The sequence below is a fragment of the Armigeres subalbatus genome, chromosome 2 (assembly GCF_024139115.2).
Source record: "Armigeres subalbatus isolate Guangzhou_Male chromosome 2, GZ_Asu_2, whole genome shotgun sequence".
In the NCBI taxonomy this organism is placed as follows: domain Eukaryota; kingdom Metazoa; phylum Arthropoda; class Insecta; order Diptera; family Culicidae; genus Armigeres; species Armigeres subalbatus.
This window is the reverse complement of record NC_085140.1, coordinates 194,359,269-194,378,863: the sequence shown is the minus strand read 5'-3', so window position 1 is coordinate 194,378,863 and position 19,595 is coordinate 194,359,269. Positions and strand designations below refer to the sequence as shown.

Sequence of the window (19,595 nt, the reverse complement as noted above, 5' to 3'; positions counted from 1 at the left end):
CGGAAGAACGACAAGCGAAGATAATATTTAGTAGAGAACCCGGAAGAGGCCGCAGGCTTCGTGGAAGGCCACGTACACGATGGCTTTTTGCAGTTGAAGAGGACCTGAGGGCGCTCAATGTTCAGGGCGACTGGAAGCGATTGGCCCAGGATCGAGTCCAGTGGAGAAGGATACTCCATTCGGCGTAGGTTCATCGAAGAGCTGTAGCCCATCAAGTATCAAGTAAGTAAGACATGCTGGGTTGATTCCCATTGGATACCAGACACCAGCTAGACCAGATGATCTGAACTCCAGAACAATTTGGAGAACCTAAAGGATCTGCAAACCAATTTGGACTGCACATAATACGAAAGGCCTCTTGGGACTTGCATGGGCACGCTGGGTGGATTTCGATTGGATACCAGGCATAGATGGCCTTGTAGACTAATTGATCTAAATTTCAGAACAATTTGCAGAACCTAGAACATCTGCGTCAAACGAATTTGGACTGCACATTAAACAAAAGGGCTCTAAGGACTTGTATGGACGGACATGCTGGGTTGATTCCGATTGTATAACAGGCGAAGTTGACCTGCTAGACCAAATGATCCTAACTCCAGAACAATTTGGGGAACCTAGAATATCTGCATCAAACTAAGTTAGACTGCACATAATACGCGAGTTGACCTACTAAACCAAATGATCTGAACTCCAGAACAATTTGGATAACTTAGAACATCTGCACATAATAGGCAAGGACCCGTGGGGCTTGCAGAAACATGCTGGGTTGATTTCTTTTATGAAGTTGTTTGGAATCGGTAAATTTTACTTATATTGAACATTTAAATACATTTTAAACGACAGCATCTGTACTCCAGCTGATCCAGCAAAAACACTAGGATCCCTAGAAACATAACAAACTAGCAAACTACAGGAAACTAGATGAGGTGGATAAGATAACCGTGAAAGAATTGTGAAAATCGCTTGAAGACGCTCGGGAACCTGCTGTTTGAAATCATGATTTCTTGATCGCAATATTCATCATGTTAAGGTAGCCTCACACCTCGGGAATTTGGTCCGCGGATTTTTTCGCCATGCTTTTTTGCATATGCGATGTTTTCGGGATTTGGGCACGGAAAATCAAAATCCCGGCCCCATTTAAAATACACACGGGGATCAAAATTTTCCCGAGGTGTAAGGCTGGTTCACAGTTCGAAAAACGTGTCACGGAATTTGACCCCCATGCATTTTCAAAGGGGCGGGAATTTCGTTTTCTGTGCCCAAATCCCCTAAATCATTCGCACGATGTCGAGACTTATGTCCAATCACTATTCACTAAACGCACATCTGTACAGAATAAACCTTGTCGTTAGCAACTTATGTAGGTGCGGAGCCGATTATGATGACATCGATCACGTAGTTTGGTTCTGCTCGGAAATTGACGCCTCCAGAGAGCGACTATTGGATACCCTTGTGGCCCGAGGTGAACAACCCTTCAGGGAAGTAGGGTCCTCCAGGGTGTTTTGGGAGATCGTGATGTAGTCTATATGCAGGCCATTTATGGTTTTCTTTGTTCTGCTGACATCAAAAGCTAACACTTTGTTTTTTTTCTTTCTTTCTTAAAAGTTTTTTTTTAAGTCTCTGCCTGTCTGTTCCGTAGAGCTCCGTAGCTCTGGCCATCCGGAAAATGCTCCCAGTCGAACCATTCCTCGAGCACGGCGACACACCACATCGTCACTGACGCCAAATACCCGGATGAGCCGCTGACATTCTTTGATTCTAATGATCGAGTACGTTGGCTTCTTCCCCTCTCTTATTAACTTCATAATAAAATGATATTGATTGTACATATCTCAAAGAACCATGGCTCCGTAAAGTGTTATACACGCCTGAGCCTACCAAATAAACGAAATTGGAAAAAAAATCTTCTAAATCCCGCCCCTTTAAAAATGCATGGGGGACCAAATCCTGTGACACGTTTTCCGAACTGTAACCCAGCCTTTAACCAAGAACATGAACTTTCCAACATGCAACTAGGTTCAGGCACAGATAACAGACATTGAAGCTAGAACAAATTTTATTGAAAATCCTGTGTAAACTTTTGAATTGATATACGTTGGCCCACTACTGCCATCTACTCAACTGATTGCGGCAGTACCTAAGGATGCAGCTGAATTACAACCGTCGAACGCAGCCAATGCATTTGACAGCCGCAATCGGGCTGCGTTTTCAATAACAATGATTCTTGCGCCATCTCCAATCGATTGCCAAACGCGGTCCCAATTTAAAATACATTTAAATTAACGGTTGCGGATGTTTACACACGTATGGGATGCCAGCCTCAACATCTGTTATCTGTGGTTCAGGTTTTACCTAATACAAGTTCCACACAATTGCTTGCACACTTTTTTATTCGATAAAACGGATGTGATGAAATTTGCATGAAAAGTTTAGTCACAAAATGAATCATTGCACAAATGTACCATTAGGGTGGACCACGCTTATATGAAAAAAATCAAAATCATTTTTTCGAGACGTGTACCCCCTGAAAATAAAGTTGTTTGCTCCATAGAGATGTCGTAAAATCCCGATTAATCGATTAGTTACTAATCGATTACTCTTGATTCTTGTCGATTATTGAATCGATTAATCATTGTATAGTAATTGATTCAAAATTAATCGATTATCACAACGATGAATCGATTAATCGAAATAATCAATTAATTTCCGACATCCTTATGATGTCGTAAAATTCTGATTAATCGATTAGTAACTAATCGATTACTCACGATTCCTCTCGATTATTGAATCGATTAATCGTTGGGTAATAATCGATTCAAAATTAATCGGACGGACAGACAGACATGTGCTCAGCTCGTCGAGCTGAGTCGATTGGTATATAATTCTATGGGTCTCAGAGGCTTCTATAAAAAGTTCGTTTTCGGAGTGAAATGATAGCCTTTCGGTACAACTTAGTTGTACGAGAAAGGCAAAAATCTTTAGAAATTCCTTCAAGAATTCTTTCAGGAATCTCTTCAGAAATTCATTCAAAATTCCTGTAGAAATCCTCCGGAAATTCCTTTCAGAATTCTTTCGGAAATTTCATTTGGAAATTCTGTTGAAAATGCCTTTGAAAATTATTTTAGAAACTCCTCCGACAATACCTTCGCGATCTCCATCGGAAGCTTATTTCATTTATGTAGCTTACATCTAAACAGATCACACTGAATCAACCATTTGACACCACAACGGTTCGAGGCCACATTTCTCCATCCTCGTTTGTGCCCTACGCTCGCCAAGTCGTTCTGTACCTGATTCGTCCACCTCGCTCGCTGCGTTCCACGCCTGTTTGTACCTGGCGAGTCGGAAGCGAGCACCAGCTTTGCAGAATTGCTGTCCGGCTGATTTACTTTCCGACCGCCCTGATTTGTTTACTTTCCGACTTCTCAAATCAAATCTTATCATCCGTGATCTTTTAAAAAGACAGAATCAGAATCACCGTCTTCGACCAGAGGTCGCACAGACTGAACACTTAACATCTAGCATGAGACAATGGACAGGACATTCAAATAACACCCAGTGGACCAGTGGAGAACTTTTCGCTTTACGAAAAGTTTCCCCTTACCGGGGCGAGAATCGAACCCACACTCCACAGCACATGCGTGTAGACGATTGACGTCGCTAATCGCACGGCCACGAAGCCCACAATCTTGCGATAGTTCTGCGTCCGATACAAAACACGTTTGATCGGACGAATTTAAAACTCGCTACCAGCCCTGTGTATTGGCGATCCTAGATTAGCCTAATAATTGCATTAGTCGATTCGCACAAACATGGTACAAATCTGGTCTATTGTATATTTAAGAGCAGTTAAGAACTAAACCCTCCTAAGAGCAGTATAAGAACTTAGGCCCTCCTTAGCCGTGCGGTAAGACGCATGGCTACAAAGCAAGACCATGCTGAGAGTGACTGGGTTCGATTCCCGGTACCGGTCTAAGCAATTTTCGGATTGGAAATTGTCTCGACTTCGTGTTAGCCTCATGATATACGAATGCAAAAATAGTAACTTGGCTTAGAAACCTCGCAGTTAATAACTGTGGAAGTGCTTAATGAACACTAAGCTGCGAGGCGGCTCTGTGCCAGTGTGAGGATGTAATCAAAGACTAATTAAGACGTTCATGTCTCATACAAGAGCCCACTTTTTCAGTGCTCATGAAGTACTAGAGTAGAAAATTGAACAACCGCATTATGTTATCACCTTGATTCAAGTACGGCGCTTAGTAACTGGTACTACTTCATATGTTGCTACGGCGACTTGCCAAATGTTATGTAAATCACAACAACGGAAAACAATCAGTTCATGGAATCAGTTTTTAAACACAACGCAAATTATTTCGTCTGGAAAACAATCTCTCCCTTTCGATCGGTTATACTGATGCTGGTCCTGGCTTTGGCCTGGTTCCTGGGGATTGACAGTCAGCTGAGTTTGTCTTTGAGTCCTGAAGCTTCTGAAGATTATTTTTGGCGAACATCTAAACCATTTCATTTTTTAGGGTCTCAAATGCGAATATGTCAAGTGCAAATAATTAGTGTTCATTTTCAGTATTTGCATGGAACTTGTAATATTTGTCAGCACTCCATAATCCATCATTGCTAATATCTGATGCCGAATGTTCCATATGTTCGCTAGGTGTGCAAGAGAATACGATAGCAGACACTCCCTATGATGTTTCGCGTGCTAGAGTTCCAGATCGTGCTCACTGAAGATTGGATCGGATAAATTCCTTTTAATCATTTAATCTGTATCTTTAATCATTTGAGGCTGACCTTGGCTGCAATCTGTTGACCCGAAAAGTAAATCTAAATTTTGAAGAAATAAAGTAATAAATTTTCAAGAAGTTGAGAACCGTAGAATTTGCGGAAGTCTCCCAACTCACTCTGATCTCAGACACCTATCCGAGCATATAAGGCATGTCTGGGTCTGCTCGTCTGTGTCTTCTCTTAAAATAGTTTTAGTTCTCGTAATATCAGTTATACGGAATCGTTATGTTATTGTTGTATATAGTTTCGTTCATAAATTCCCGAAAGTCTCTGTATACCGTTCCATATAGTTTACCCACTCAATATTTTCATAAAACGGTCGTTGTTCCACCAAATCCATAGTCAGAAAATGATTCCATAGATCTGTATCGTCGTTTTTAATTCGATGAGCCAACTATTACCAATTCAGGTCGTCCGTAGAGTAGCCATAGTATTTATAATCACTGACTCCGATAAGAAAAGACGGATTCGAAAACTGCTCTTTCTAGACAACCCCACAATTTTCTGGTATTCCAGTAATGGAAAAGTAGATAGTCACCAGTTCATCATGACAGGGAGACATATTACGAAGCATCACTTGTCGTAACTGTGGAGGAGGAAATCATTCGATTTGAACCATTAAGCCGCAGATATGAGATTTCCACATTACAATAGTTGTGACTTGGAATCTGGACTGGCTTCGACCTAAAACCTCTTTAGGGCTGAGTAAAGTGAAAATCTGTCTTATATTTCGTCGCTATAACACGTTGGAAACGCGAAAATGCGCCTCATTGATCACATTACTGGACGTAATCGTTGTAAAACTGGAGTACAAATAATTCACGCTGCCTCCCTCAGGAGTTTGTTTCAGTGACTCTGAGGGCTTCGTAGATGACATGTTTCTCATCCTTACAATAGTTTATAGTTATGCTTTGTGATTTACCCCTTTTATCATTTCATTTACTAAAGCTAATATATTTCGCGTAGTTTTTTATTCGGATTTGCTCGGAATATATTCACCAAAACAAACAAACAGTTTCGTTCTAAACATTGGCTTGTTACCATAGGCTACTGCATTACAAAGTCGATGGAAGCAAAGGTATTCATCAATACGTCAAACTTGGGTACCGAGGGACCGATTGCAGTACTAGAAGTGGTCCCTCCGAGAAGCTCGACAGTGACGTCTTAATTAGTCTTTGATGTAATGCCAAAAAGAAGAAGATAAGAACTAAACACGGCCTCCTAGATGAAAGCAAGGTATTTTACTAAAGTCGAGGTCCATCCTGACAAAGCTCTTACGAATGTTGAGGAAAAGGAGAGGTAGTTATATAAACACCAGGGTTTGAATCCAAAGTAGAATGAGAAAATCTCTCACTTATCATGTCTGTATGCACTCTCGATAGGTAGCATTCCGTGAGAGAAGTTTTTCGATAGATGTTACGATAATGAACTGATTCGGGGGGCTACAAACCTTGATAAATTTCTTTTGAAGTCACTCCTCACGGAATCCAAATTTCAAAGTGTTCGCGTTTTCGGGGGCACACCACTCGATTCGGAAGCAACAGTTGACAGTTGTGCCATTTTTATTTCAGCTGTTCATTATATTTTATTACAGCTGTGCGAAAAAAATATGGTCCCCAACATAAAATAAGCGAGAACAAAGCGTTTTATCAACCCCTTTCGATGGCGGCCGCCTATCTGAATCAGTTTTTTTCCAACTTGTATATAAGTGCGATAGTTTTGTTTCATGGCTTTTTATGATTCGAAGAGGTTTTAGCCTCTCTTATATCGTTATTCGTTATCTATTGAGAGCGATTTCTGCAGTCCCTGATAAACACTGTATGAAATTTAACAGCAGGAAACATTTAGCAAAAAAGCAAAACAATGAAAATAAAGTTACAAGCCTGGGACTAAATCCAGAGCTCTCTATTTATAAGAAAGAAGCCATAACCGCTAGACCATCAAGTTCGTCAACTCCTACCTTCTACAACGTTTCATAATTATTTAGAAAAAATCATTTCATGATTCCAGTTATCGCGCGCTCCACTACCTTTCCCCACTATTGCTCTCTTTTTTCACCATTTACACATACACATCTACTTATCCCGTATTGTTCTGCAGGTAACGCATTCATAGTGAACATAGCGCTCGCAGATTTACTAATCACTAGCGTAGTGATGCCAGCGTCCACCATTGTGCTCCTGGCTGGCATCGACAATTCGGACACGGAAGTATGCAAATTTCAGTGGTTTCTAGCTGCTTGCTCGTTTTTGGTTAGCATTTTAACCCTAGCAGTAAGTATCACAGGATTTTCAACAGCATTATGTGTACTATTAAAACAGGAAATACGTGTGTACTGTGCAGTTAGTTGCTTGACTATCCATTGTTTGGCTTGTAGAATTGATGTAATGTTGTAGTATGTAATTGGTAGTGCAGTAGCTATTTGACTAGTAATTGGTAGAATCATAGTTGATCAGCAACTTGAAGAAGCTCTCAAATTTATGGAATTTCCACGAAAAGGTAAGATAAGCTTTGTACATACTCACAATGTTAGATTAAGTATGGTAAAACCCTTAAGACCGGCAATTGTAACATCAATCGAAAGGCATTTGATCGAAAGGGGTTTTGTCGAGAGACGGGTCACAAAATGGTTAGCATCTTTTTACTCTTTTTATTTGAATTTCTACAGTTCTACGTCAACGAAGAGTTTATAGTAAGTTATAATAAAAATTTCGTTCCAATTGTTTGTAAGTAGGGGAACGGTTTGCCAATTCATCTTATAGCTTCTATTTCCATCCCATAAAAAACAAAGCAATGGAAAGGAATTTGGTTTGTTTATTATTTTTGTGATATTTTTCAGCAGTGAGCACGCGTGTTGACAAAAAGAAGCGACGAATTTGCTGCCGTATTACTTTGTTTAGCGATGAGATGGATATAAGTACAGTGAGATGGAGATCGGAACAGTTCCCTAATTCATTAAAAATATCAGCGACTTGAAGAGTTTTCTCGGTAAAGAAGTAAGGTCAGGCGTTTTTTTCCGAAATGACGTTGCCTAACACCAATCGCAAGAGACTTCGTGCGGCAGAACCAGGCCAAATTTATGGGTGAACAATCTAGCATGAATCAGATGTGCACCGTACAACATCAGATACTGCAGAGATGTTGCGAATACAACGTGTCCGCAGCTCGACTCGCAACGAGCAAACCATGCAAACTATCATATTGCAAGGAGGCTTCCGAGCCTCTTGCAAGGAGGCTTCCGAGCCTTTTGCAAGGAGGCTTCCGAGCCTCTTGAAAGGAGGCTTCCGAGCCTCTTGAAAGGAGGCTTCCGAGCATCTTGAAAGGAGGCTTCCGAGCCTCTTGAAAGGAGGCTTCCGGGTGTCTTGAAAGGAGGCTTCCCGGCCTCTTGAAAGGAGACTTCCGAAAGGGCCTCTTGAAAGGAGGCTTCCTGAGCCTCTTGGAAGGAGGCTTGAGGCCTCTTGAAGGAGGCTTCGAGCCTCTTGAAAGGAGGCTTCCGAGCCTCTTGAAAGGAGGCTTCCGAGCCTCTTGAAAGGAGGCCTCCGAGCCTCCTGAAAGGAGGCTTCCGAGCCTCTTGAAAGGAGGCTTCCGTCCGAGCCTCTTGAAAGGAGGCTTCCATACGAGCCTCTTGAAAGGAGGCTTCCATACGAGCCTCTTGAAAGGAGGCTTCCATACGAGCCTCTTGAAAGGAGGCTTCCATCCGAGCCTCTTGAAAGGAGGCTTCCGTCCGAGCCTCTTGAAAGGAGGCTTCCGTCCGAGCTTCTTGAAAGGAGACTTCCGTCCGAGCCTCTTAAACGGGGGCTTCAAGGCCTTTGAAAGATAGCTTCCGAGCCGATTTAAAGGAGACTTCCAAGCCTCTTGAAAGAACACGTCTGAGCCTATTGAAAAGGGGCTTCGGATCCTCTAGAAAAAAAAATATTACGAGCTGCTGGGAAGGAGGCTTCCGAGACTCTTATATGGATGCTTCCAAGCCTCGAAGCTACTGAACTTTTCCGGAGAAAATACTTCATACCTCTAATATGGAGGCTTCCGGACCTTCAGATTCTAGATTTTAGTCACTCGATGTTTTGTTCTTTTGATCTTTTGTCCGACAGCCCTTCATACACTATGCTAGTTGTGCATTATATATACTTAAAAGACTTGAGTGATATTTCCTTAGCGTGTTTTTTGTATGGAAATCGTATTTTGACCATAACTTTTGATCCCATAGTCCGACCTGGCCAATTTTCTATAGGAAACAATGGGACAGGATTCTTCGTCGAATGCAATTTATTGCAAACGAATCTGATCAAGATAAATGCCTAAAAGATGAGTGAGTTTTATTTTGCCCAGGGACTATGTCCAAGGGCTTGACGACCCCTCCCCATGGCCAATGCAAGTTAGGGAGCCTGCCTAGAATGTGGTGGGGTTTGACAGTGGGCTCTGTTAAACCTCTATAAAAAGCTGCATGCATCCGTAAGCAGGTTCTATCAGAGCGACCGTGCGCCGCTCAAAGCACACTAGCCCAGCGCAGGAGCATCGTCAACGGCAACGTCAACGGACACGAGTGGAAATCGAGATATACAATGAATCTAGGGCTGATAGTTGAGTCATTCCACTCCTTGAGTAAAGCCGGGTGACACCGTCTTGAAATAGCGGGTGCGCTAATGTCACAACTGCCTTCCGACCCGTAAAACCGTGGCAGGCCTTGGGGCACGCCACCCCAATCCATCCGTCTGGCTTAACCAACCAGATGAGAGTAGGACCAGTTGATTCCTTCCTGGCTTACGCCGATCCGGCTCTGAACACCGAGGCATGCCCTCACTGCATCAGCAAAAATAACCATGGGATCAAGAAGGCGACTATTCTAGTTGGGTTCGAGGGCAGCCCTAAGCGGGACCCAACCAACATGAATAAAGCATAACTAACCAACAAAGATCTCCATCCAATGCATCGGGTGCGAGAGAGATGGAGCATAAGGACACGAGTAGCGAAGTAGTTGTCGTAGAGAGCGATAACGATATGCCAATAGTTGACAAGCAGAAGCACAATACAGTGGAGATAGGGTCGAGTGGCGTCCTGCCAAGCTTGACCGTAGTCATGGTGCAACTCGATGACATTATCGACTTCACCAATGAACGGGGCAATATAGCGAGGGATCTGAAGCTGAACTTGCTCAAGCTTCGCAATTTGGTTCTTGCTGCAAAGCAGGAACATGGAGTGCTTGTGTCTAGGCTGGAAGGATGTGCTAAAGTGGAGAAGAGCACGCAGACTGCTGCCTTCACCTTCCAGAGTACCACAACCATAGCAGAGGAGGTGTTAGGCTTTGTACTCAGCAACAGACCGGCAGAAAGGAGGACAGACAAGCGAGCCAGAGACTCGCCTGGCATTAAACGCCATAAACAGAACGCAAAAAGGCGTCGGGAGAGCGCAAATCAGGAGAGCGGGCCCACGGAAGCTGCAAACATGGGCGAACTGCGTAAGAAGAAAGCAAGGACGAAACGAGCCAGTCGGCCACCGGAGGAGGGAAGCCAACCCGACCAAGACAACCAGCGGTCGGACGGTCCCTGGCAAACGGTAGTGAGGAAACCGAAGGTGAAAGCGGCAAACACACGCCCGGCGAGAGCCAGGGAGAAGGGTGAAGCACTGCTAATTAAAACAGAGAAAGTGTGATACGCCGACGTGCTCAAGGCGATGCGCAGCGCCGAGAAACTGGCGGACCTGGGTAAAGAGGTTCGCAGAATAAGGCGGATGAGACCGGGCGAGATGATCCTTGTCTTAAGAAAGGGCTCACAGGCAAACGGTACCTCATATGGCGCGCTAGCCCAGGAATTCCTCATTGACGAGAGTGTAGAAGTGATGGCTCTACACGACGAAGTGACTCTCAATGTAAGCAACTGGACGAAATCACGACATCGGAATAAATCGCCTCGGCCATCAAGGACCAAGGTGGAATGGTGGTAGCAAAGGCGTCCATCCGCCTGCGAAGAGGATCGCAGGGGACCCAGATTGCCACGGTGAAGTTACCGGCCACCGACGCTAACAAGGTAATCAAAGTTGATAAGCTGAAAGTTGGCTGGTCAGTATGTCCAATCAGCCTCTACCAACACCCGGTAGTCGATAATTGCTTCCACTGCCTCGAGGCGGGACACAAATCGTGGGCGTGCAAAGGGCCGGATAGGAGTAACCTAGGTAGGCGATGCGGCGAAGACGGTCATAAGGCGCACACGTGCGAGAAAGTGCCATCGAGCACGCTATGTGCGAGCAGGAACCATATACATGTAATGGGTGGGCCTGCTTTCCCGTTGAGTGTTAGTGCGAGGAAGCCATGCAACCAACGCAGCTCATCCTCAACCATTGTGCGGCCGCCTAGCAGTTGCTGTGGCAGTCGGTAGCAGAAGCGAGAACAGACGTAGCTATCCTGTCGGACCCGTACCGCATCCCCGCGGGTAACGGGAACTGGGTAGCATACGGATCCAGATCAGCGGCGATTTTTACGACGAGAAGATTTCCGATCCATGAAGTAGTAAACACAAGATCGGAGGGTGCAGTTATAGCTATGATAAATGGAGTGTACTACTGCAGCTGCTATGCGCCAAGGGGACCGATAGAGCAATTCACCCAGGTAGTCGATCGGCTGACATCCGACCTGGTGAGTCGCAACCCAGTTAGTCATTGTAGTCTTAGGGAACTTCGATGCGTGGGCGACGGGTAGGGGAAGCCGCTTTACTAACCGGAGAGGGCATACGCTACTAGGGGCCTTAGCTAGGCTGGACGTCGTACTAGGAAACGACGGCTCCCGCAGTACCTTCCAACGAAACGGAGTGGAATCGATAATAGATGTAACATTCTGCAGACGTCGAGGAACTCCCCGTCGGAGTAGGATTGATCCACCACCGGGGACTATCCGAGTAGTTCGCAACCAAAGCTTGAGCTATATGGCTAATCGGATAAGCAAGAAGCTAAAAGACGCAGTGCATGGAAAATTGTTTAATCGGAGTAGGCTAGGTCCACCGCCTGGGACCAGTTGAGTAGATCATGGTGCGCGAATGCACCGGCTTCGGGTCGTCGGAGCACCACTGAACCAGAAGATATATCCACTCGAAATCTTTGGTCTGACCTCGACACTCGTCCGGTCATCCGTTGAAGTGGGAATGTTCGTAGAACTTGAGCTGATCTATGAACATGCTAACCAGGTGAAAGTGTAGTGTTGGTAATGTGACAGCCTTCCACGGATGCGGGTCGTCGGTATCGGGGGACTCCCCGTCGGAGTAGGATTGATCCGCCGTCGGGGACTATCTGAGTAGCGTTGAGAGCTAAATGGCTCTAAAAACATAAAAAGAAAATAGATGTGGTGCTGAATGGCACAAGCAAAAAATAAAGGGCACAAGGGCTAAACGCTTTTGTGTGCTTGCTGTCACCAACAAGGGTATCAGAGGGCTCACACGTAGAACAAAACATCGAAGAGGCACTGTCAAAGGTGTCGTTTTGGGAGGAGTACTTTCAGTACTGCTTTCCCTCACAGAAGTAATACTGCAAAGGTAGTCCCGGGCAGGGGGCGGTGCGGCAGGGCATTAGAAGAGAGGGTAACTCAAGTAACTCTCTGATACTTGAGTGGGTTTAGTGGGTCCGGCGGTCTGGCCTTCTGCCTTCCGCGCCAACCCCACTCCCTGAGTGATAACTTCAGGTGTCTGTATGCAGATTTTCCTTCATCCTAAGTGAACTAAATAACAGACATCATTTAAATTTGTCGAGCTGAGTCTATTGGTATATAACACTATGGGTCTCCGGGCCTTCCGTCTTGGAAGTGAATATATAACCTTTTGGTTGAACCTTGGTGTACAAAAAAGGCAAAAAATATTCAATTATCAAGAGTTTATATTTGATTTGTAATACATCTCCCAGTACGCTTTTTTTGTTAGAGGTATCTCCTGGGGCCAGCGAAGGTACCCCAAAGATTACATGTACTCCAAGTTGAAAACTGCTGATTTATAGGAACTTTTCGGAAAATTGTCAAATTTTGGAATAACTACGCATAATTTTTTATATGAATTTCTACCTGGGTCTTTGTCCGACGAAACTTTATGTCATTTTCCGTGCTTGCCTCTCAAAATGCTCAAAATGACAAAAACAAAAAAAATGGATTGTGCCAGTATTGTACAAAATCGTCGATATAGCCTTGCCTCATTTTATTAAATACATCGATTTATAGGACGTGGTGATAAAGAATCTACAGAACCTTTAGTTTGTATCCTAATTTTCTTTACAATACACATTTTTCAGCAAAAAAAACGCGCTTTATTTAATGAAAGAAAGCAAAGTTAAGGCAGATTCCAACCATACATTCGACGGAGTGCCTCTTTCGATCAAATGCCAGACTTAAAAAAACACATTTGCATTTGAAAGTGACTAAATGTACATTCGATGTTTGTACCGAGACCTATGCTTCCAACCAGTCATATCATTCTTTTCCCACTTCTTCCAGATAATGGCCATAGAAAACTATCTGAGGCTGTGTATGAACCAGAATGAGCACAGTTGGTTCAGCAGAACCAGCGTAACCGTAATTCTGTTGGCGATTTGGATCGTTGCCAGCTTATTCTCCGGCATGCAGTTCATGTATGATATCGACTTTGACTACTGCGACCGGAAGTCCAAGCACATAGTTCCACCGGAAGCCGGCTGGATTGGGCTGATGGTACTGCTTCCGCTTCTACTGGCATTCCTGACTCACATACGGATCATAGTCGATGTGAAGCGCAACATGAGCCTGCCGAACTTCAAGCCAAATCTAGCCTACACGTGGGACCTCTCGTTAGTTCGGACCAACTTCTACAGCTTCCTTATCTTCGTCCTGTTTTGGTTGCCATTCTGTGTCATCCTGGCATACGGGACCACCAAAAGTGTATCGAACCGGGTGTTCTACAACACGGCCTGGATCGGCCTGTCCAAGTCCTGCTTCCACAATGTAATCTACTGCTTAACGAACCGTCACTTCCGTAGTGCGTACGTGAGCCTGTTCAACTACTGCTGCTGCAAGACAACGGTAGCCGTATCGCGAAGACAGCGAACTGACGGAAGCCGACCGACCGCGGACGTCCGTGTGCACATCATCCCGGGCTACAATATGTACACCAGCCCGCAGAGAGCCGGCAACAGCCACGGACACTGGGGGAAGCGCGAGTGCCACGAGTTATGATCGGAAATGTAGCTAAATTGATCGAGAACTAGAAACAGTTTCGATTAATTTACCGGGCGAATGTCTAAGGAACTGTTTGAAAGCCAGCCGCGCATTTAGCTGCTAAGTTAGGATAAACACGAACAAAACGAACTGAAATTTGATAACCAAGTTTCTGACCACTGAAAGGTAGGGACCTATTTATAACGTAATATCCACCATTTTGAGTCGAAAGGACGATTGGGTGTGCAAGCTTTGAAAATCTGTGTGTAAATTAGTTAACGAACCATCATAGGAACTCTCAAAGGCACGAGCTCTCGTACGTTTGGATACATTGTAGGTACCTTCCTATTCCCATCTATCATTAAATACTCGAATCCTTCATTTCTCGCTTAACTTTTCAAAAGGACCTAAGTAACATTTTTTCATGAATTAATTTGAATAGCGCAATCAACAGAACAACATGAAAGCTATTGATTGCTGTATTCAAATTAATTCATGAAAAAATGTTACTTAGGACCTTTTGAAAAGTTAAGCGAGATTTCATGATCAAACAAGCTTTCCATGGTCGGTGATGGCGGCTTATATGGATGTGTTGAAACCAATTCGCGGAGTCGAAGCAAATTTTTTCACACAACCAATGACAGTTCTTTATGGGTGTGGAAAGAAGGAAGGGGGTGGTGGTCATGTTTCACTCAAACCCTGACAAATAACAATGGGTTTAGTCATAGGAGGAAGAACAGATTTTGCATCGGCTTCGCGATTCAATCACTAGGCTCACATTTCTGCCGCTTTACTTCCAGCGTAAAGTTTGTTTTCCAGAGCCCTTTATCCAGGAACAAAGCATTGACAATAGGACAGGGCCAAAGGTGCTGGTTGAAAGAGATGGCGCCACAACATTTGTAGTAAAATGAATTTTCTTGTATGGACAAATCACCCGTTCTCACTAACTACGCATCACAGCGATATGTGACCTAGGTAGAAAAGCTTCAATTTTTTTTCTGATTTTTTATACCCCTATTGCATTTTGCAACTTTAAATAATAAATGAGATCTGATTACTGCTCCATACTAAACTCAAGCGGTTTACTACAAATTTCTTTATGACTGCTCTCCACCTAGATTCTACAAAAGTAACATTCAAAACTTACGCTATTCAACGACAGTAAGCCATTTTACGAGACAGGTTCGAACAGCTGATCGAAATTTTGAGTGGACGGCTCGGTCTTTGTTTTGGTAAATTTGCATGCAAACCATCACCAAATATAAATATTAGTATTTGGTCTCCTGTCATTGAGCTTTCTATAAAATGGCTTGTTGTCACTGCTGTATATGCAAAATTACATTGATATAAAAACGAAGCATCACCACCTCTCGCTTGGTAGTGTCAATATCGCAATTTATACCAGCAGGTGTACAAGTGTTGTTGAAATGATTTGAAAGGGCCTCAAGCGGAATTTTAGCTAGAATGCCACTGGTCTCGTCCTATTGCCAGATCAATTTTTTTCCACTTCAGGAAAAGAAGCACACCTACAAGAATAGTCATTCATTTTAATTCACTCGTGTTTTTTTATATAGAAGGTAAAGGAAATCTGCTCTCAGACACCTCTGGAGGCGAACCATGTAATGTGGGGATGGGACCACCACTCCCGACCCACTAAAACCAACTCCTTTTCCATTCACATCCCTCAGCCCGCAATTGAACAAGACATCAGGGGTGTGACTATTGAGCATTGCGCTCCCTCGTATACGCCTCACCGCTCCCAATGCACCACCTGTGCTACACGAAAAAAAACAGCAAGGGTAATGCAACGTACACACCAGTCAAGCAGTTTGACGAACATTGACTCCACCCTCAAGAAAACGCTTCGGTTGATGCTTTGTTTGAACGTGTATGAAGTTGTTCGAACAACCATCTGACAGTTGGCGGCTCGGTTGGAAAAAATTGAATCGGTTTGATTTTGGTTTGAGTTGTCGGGGGTGGAGTCAAGGTTCGCCGAACATGTTTGAGCATTTGTAGTGAAGTTGCACAAACCCCCATATATTTTTTGATGGTTGGTGCTCAAGTTGGCGCTTCGGTCGTTCGTGTGTGATATTGTTGGTCGAATAAATTGATTGTTCGTGCCGCTGTTGGTAAAACTTGATGAATGTTTGAATGAATGAATGAAATGAATGTGTAGTCAATGTTGGTCAAACTGCTTGACCGTGTGTACGTTCCATAAAGTTGAATACCCTGCAGGGAGTACACCATGTCCCCAAGCTGTCATCCTGCAGCACAGGCGTTCTCGTTCAGCATGGTGTTTACTCCGTCCTGCAACAGGGTGGCACCACTCTAGGGTGTGTCGTATCTCTTCGGCCGAATAACACTTTTTGTGGCTTGAGCCACACAAACTGAACACATCCGATCGCTTTAAAGTTCGTCAACAGACTGAAGATCATCTTGAGGATGAATTCTCATCTCGCGTGATTCAAACAGAATGTTCCACACTCACATATGCAAGATCTCGCTCTTGCTAAGTCAAATTCAACAATGTGACACAAATACATCAGTCTTTGTATCAACTCCATATGCATCATAAGTAAGCATGCAACTTCCCACTTGAACATCCGCATGTAGGCGCACACCTACGTTTTGTATCATTCATCTTTTTCTATCCAACGTAAGTCCTGACGATGTATTATTAATTTCACTAATTCGAATTACCGAATTAACTCTTGTTAATAAGTACTCAAATCATTCACTCACCATATACTCTACAGGGTGGTGACGCCTATGCCACTCCTACCTCAGCTACGAGACAGACCCTTTCATATCCAGCTTTCCACGCTCGGTAATGGCGGCTTATCGGTGTGTAAAAATTAATTGGTAACTGTACTGTTTGACACTAGCTTGAGGAAAGCCCACTGGCGTCCCTGGGTGAGGGGAAGGGAAAAAAGGCCTTTTCGACAGTGAGTTTTCCTCCAGCTAGTGTCAAACAGTACAGCGACCGATTGATTTTTACACACCGAAAAACCGCCATTACCGAGCGTGGAAAGCTGGATTCTTCGTTTTGTCGTAACTGACAGAGTGGCGGAAGAGACGGGCCATGCAGAATGTCTGCAACCCCAACCACGACTGTCTGCCAAGACTACTTGAAGTTTTCACCAAGCAATATACTGCCTAGGCAGTCCAATTACTCCAAGAAGACATTGATGGCCTACTCTCACTCGCTTCCCTTCAGGGATCTGTCAAAAGTAATCTTGCTCTGCGAGCAGGGTTATTTGAAAATTTTTGAACTGTCGCTTTTAAGTTTAGTTCGATTTTAATTCCCGAATCGGACTTAAGCCTAAGAACTATATTTTTAGAAAATTTTCATAACACCAAAGCACAGTTTCATATGGAAATTTAACAAATTATGTATATGTATTCGCAATGTTGGAAAATGTCATCTCATGGAATTAATTTGCTAAAAACAAAGATTCAAAAGTTATTCACAATTAAAGATTTTTTGATGAACCTGCGTCAGAAAGAGATTTTTGATGAATGGATGTGTTCATATTTTGACAAGTCATTAGAATTCAACTGCGTAACATATTTCTTTGTGCTCACACGAGAATTGTCTAGCGTTTTAGCCTGTGGGGAATTATCATTTTTCCAATATACCTTCTCTCTTTAACAATAAAACTCTACAATTCTGATGCATAAGGACGTTCTCGTAAATAAGAGTATGCTATTCCAAACGTAATAGTTATAACTCGTGTTTTTTTCTTCATCAGATAACCTTTAATAACTCAGCGATCATCCATATAATACATAACATTCCTCCAAGTTCCAAAAAGCAAATCCACTATAAAGGGAGAGAAATAGTCTAAATTAAGCAAACAGAGTATAACAATAAAACAAAGAAGCTTCATAAAGCAGACGGATGTATTTAATAAGTACTCATAGTTACAAAAAAACTGTAAATCGCATAGCACACATCGTTTAGCTAGTGAGTTAGAACATAAACCATGCGACATGTTCATATCGCACGTGACCGGTGTCAATATAGATTAGAAAATGCATTAATCAAGGTGCAACGTTTATTAGAAACGAGCCAACCGCCACAACCAGAAAATATCCAAACGATTGTGTACCGCTTCCTGGAACATGAATCCCCGCAGAAGGAAATGTAAAATTACTTTACTTGTACATATATCGAAGTTGGAAGCGGATGCCGGAATTATGTCTTTAAATATAGATGAAATGAACAAATTGAACTGACTGTTTGACTATTTTGAGATTAAGAAAAAACGACTAAGTGTATCGGAAACAACACGTAAAATATCGATGTAGCTGCATATTCCAGTATTTTAAAAACGTCAAAATTGACAGATAACTGTAGTTATTTTTCCTATAAAAAAGACTTTTAAAAGTGAATTAATCTCGAACCGAATATATGAATCAAGATCAAATCATGAGTTCTTCATGAAAAACAAAATACCCTTCGAAAGCGTTCGTAAAATACTGGAAAGATTGAATATGAACGAAACTATGGAAATGTGAATGTTTTCCGTCGTTCGTTCAGAGATTATTATATTTTTCTCATTTTAAATTGCCTTTTCAATAACTGTGATGTTTTAACGAAGGAAAAGAATAAAGCCACCATCAAAAGCAAACACATGAAAGATCGGTTAAAGAAAATATTAATCTAAATATATACTCAATGGTGGAATGGTCGTAGCTCTGCACACACTGATGGTGAACTCTGGTATAGTTGTTGTGAGTCGTCCGACAGGGTACAACTTGTCATACATTTATTAGAATCGTATATACCGTAAATATTCTAACATTGTTGACCAAGGTCCAAAGCGAAACACTTCAGGTATCGGTCTCAAAAATACGCTAATTGGAAATGAATTTGGACAAAACAACACACGGTGAACAATAAACTGTTTAGACGTACGAGTGTACTATTTTCCTGAGTGGGCATTGCTAAGTGAGATTCAGATATCTACAATTTAGGCGTACGCGAATGTTGTATGTCAAGGGCTGCAAACTAAGAAAAAATAAACAATGTAATAAAAACTGTCTGAAATAATTCTTTGTAAAAAAAAAGTATGATAAGTTCTGATGACATTCCCAGGCACATGTGCAGGCGTGGGTTCATGGGTTCGAGTCTCATCGAAGGAAACTGATTACCTCCAATACATTTTGAAATAAAAAAATTCCACATAATATAGGTACATATTCACATCTGAGTTATAGAACGCCATTTTCTAGTTTCCCTCGCTCGAAAACCCAGAAAGCTCTCCGGTCCGCCTCTTTTAACGTCCACGCTTTATGTACATGAAGGACCACTGGTAGAATCAGAGTTTTATGCGAGCAATCTATCTGTAGACCTTATCTGGACTCCTTAACGACTAAAATTTACTTCAGTCGCTCCGCTAGAGCGAGCGGTTTGACAAATTGTACCAGCATCGTGTTTCGTACAAAAGCCAAAACATTCATTTCATCGATAAAGAAAGCATTCTAAAACTATGTAGCTGGCATGCCTATTATGACTAATCCCGGGTCCATAATACGCAACGTCGAGTTTGTTTATATACGTATTATGATCCCCCATTTGATTTACATGTTCCATTCCCACATGTTTCTTGTGCCTATAATCGAGCCCCCCTGT

At 42.9% G+C, this 19,595-nt stretch overlaps 1 protein-coding gene across 2 annotated transcripts in view; it reads left to right on the top strand.

The window, feature by feature from the left end:
- The window catches only part of LOC134211452 (melatonin receptor type 1B-A-like), a 272,782-nt gene extending 258,443 nt beyond the window's left edge, over nucleotides 1-14,339 (top strand). For both annotated transcript variants that reach the window (XM_062688320.1, XM_062688321.1), the window contains exons 4-5: nucleotides 6,901-7,073; nucleotides 13,262-14,339. In XM_062688320.1, the coding sequence (XP_062544304.1) occupies nucleotides 6,901-7,073; nucleotides 13,262-13,975 (887 nt within the window). In that variant the 3' untranslated portion in view covers nucleotides 13,976-14,339. The remainder of the gene's footprint in view (nucleotides 1-6,900; nucleotides 7,074-13,261) is intronic.
- The last annotated feature ends 5,256 nt before the right edge of the window (nucleotides 14,340-19,595 follow it).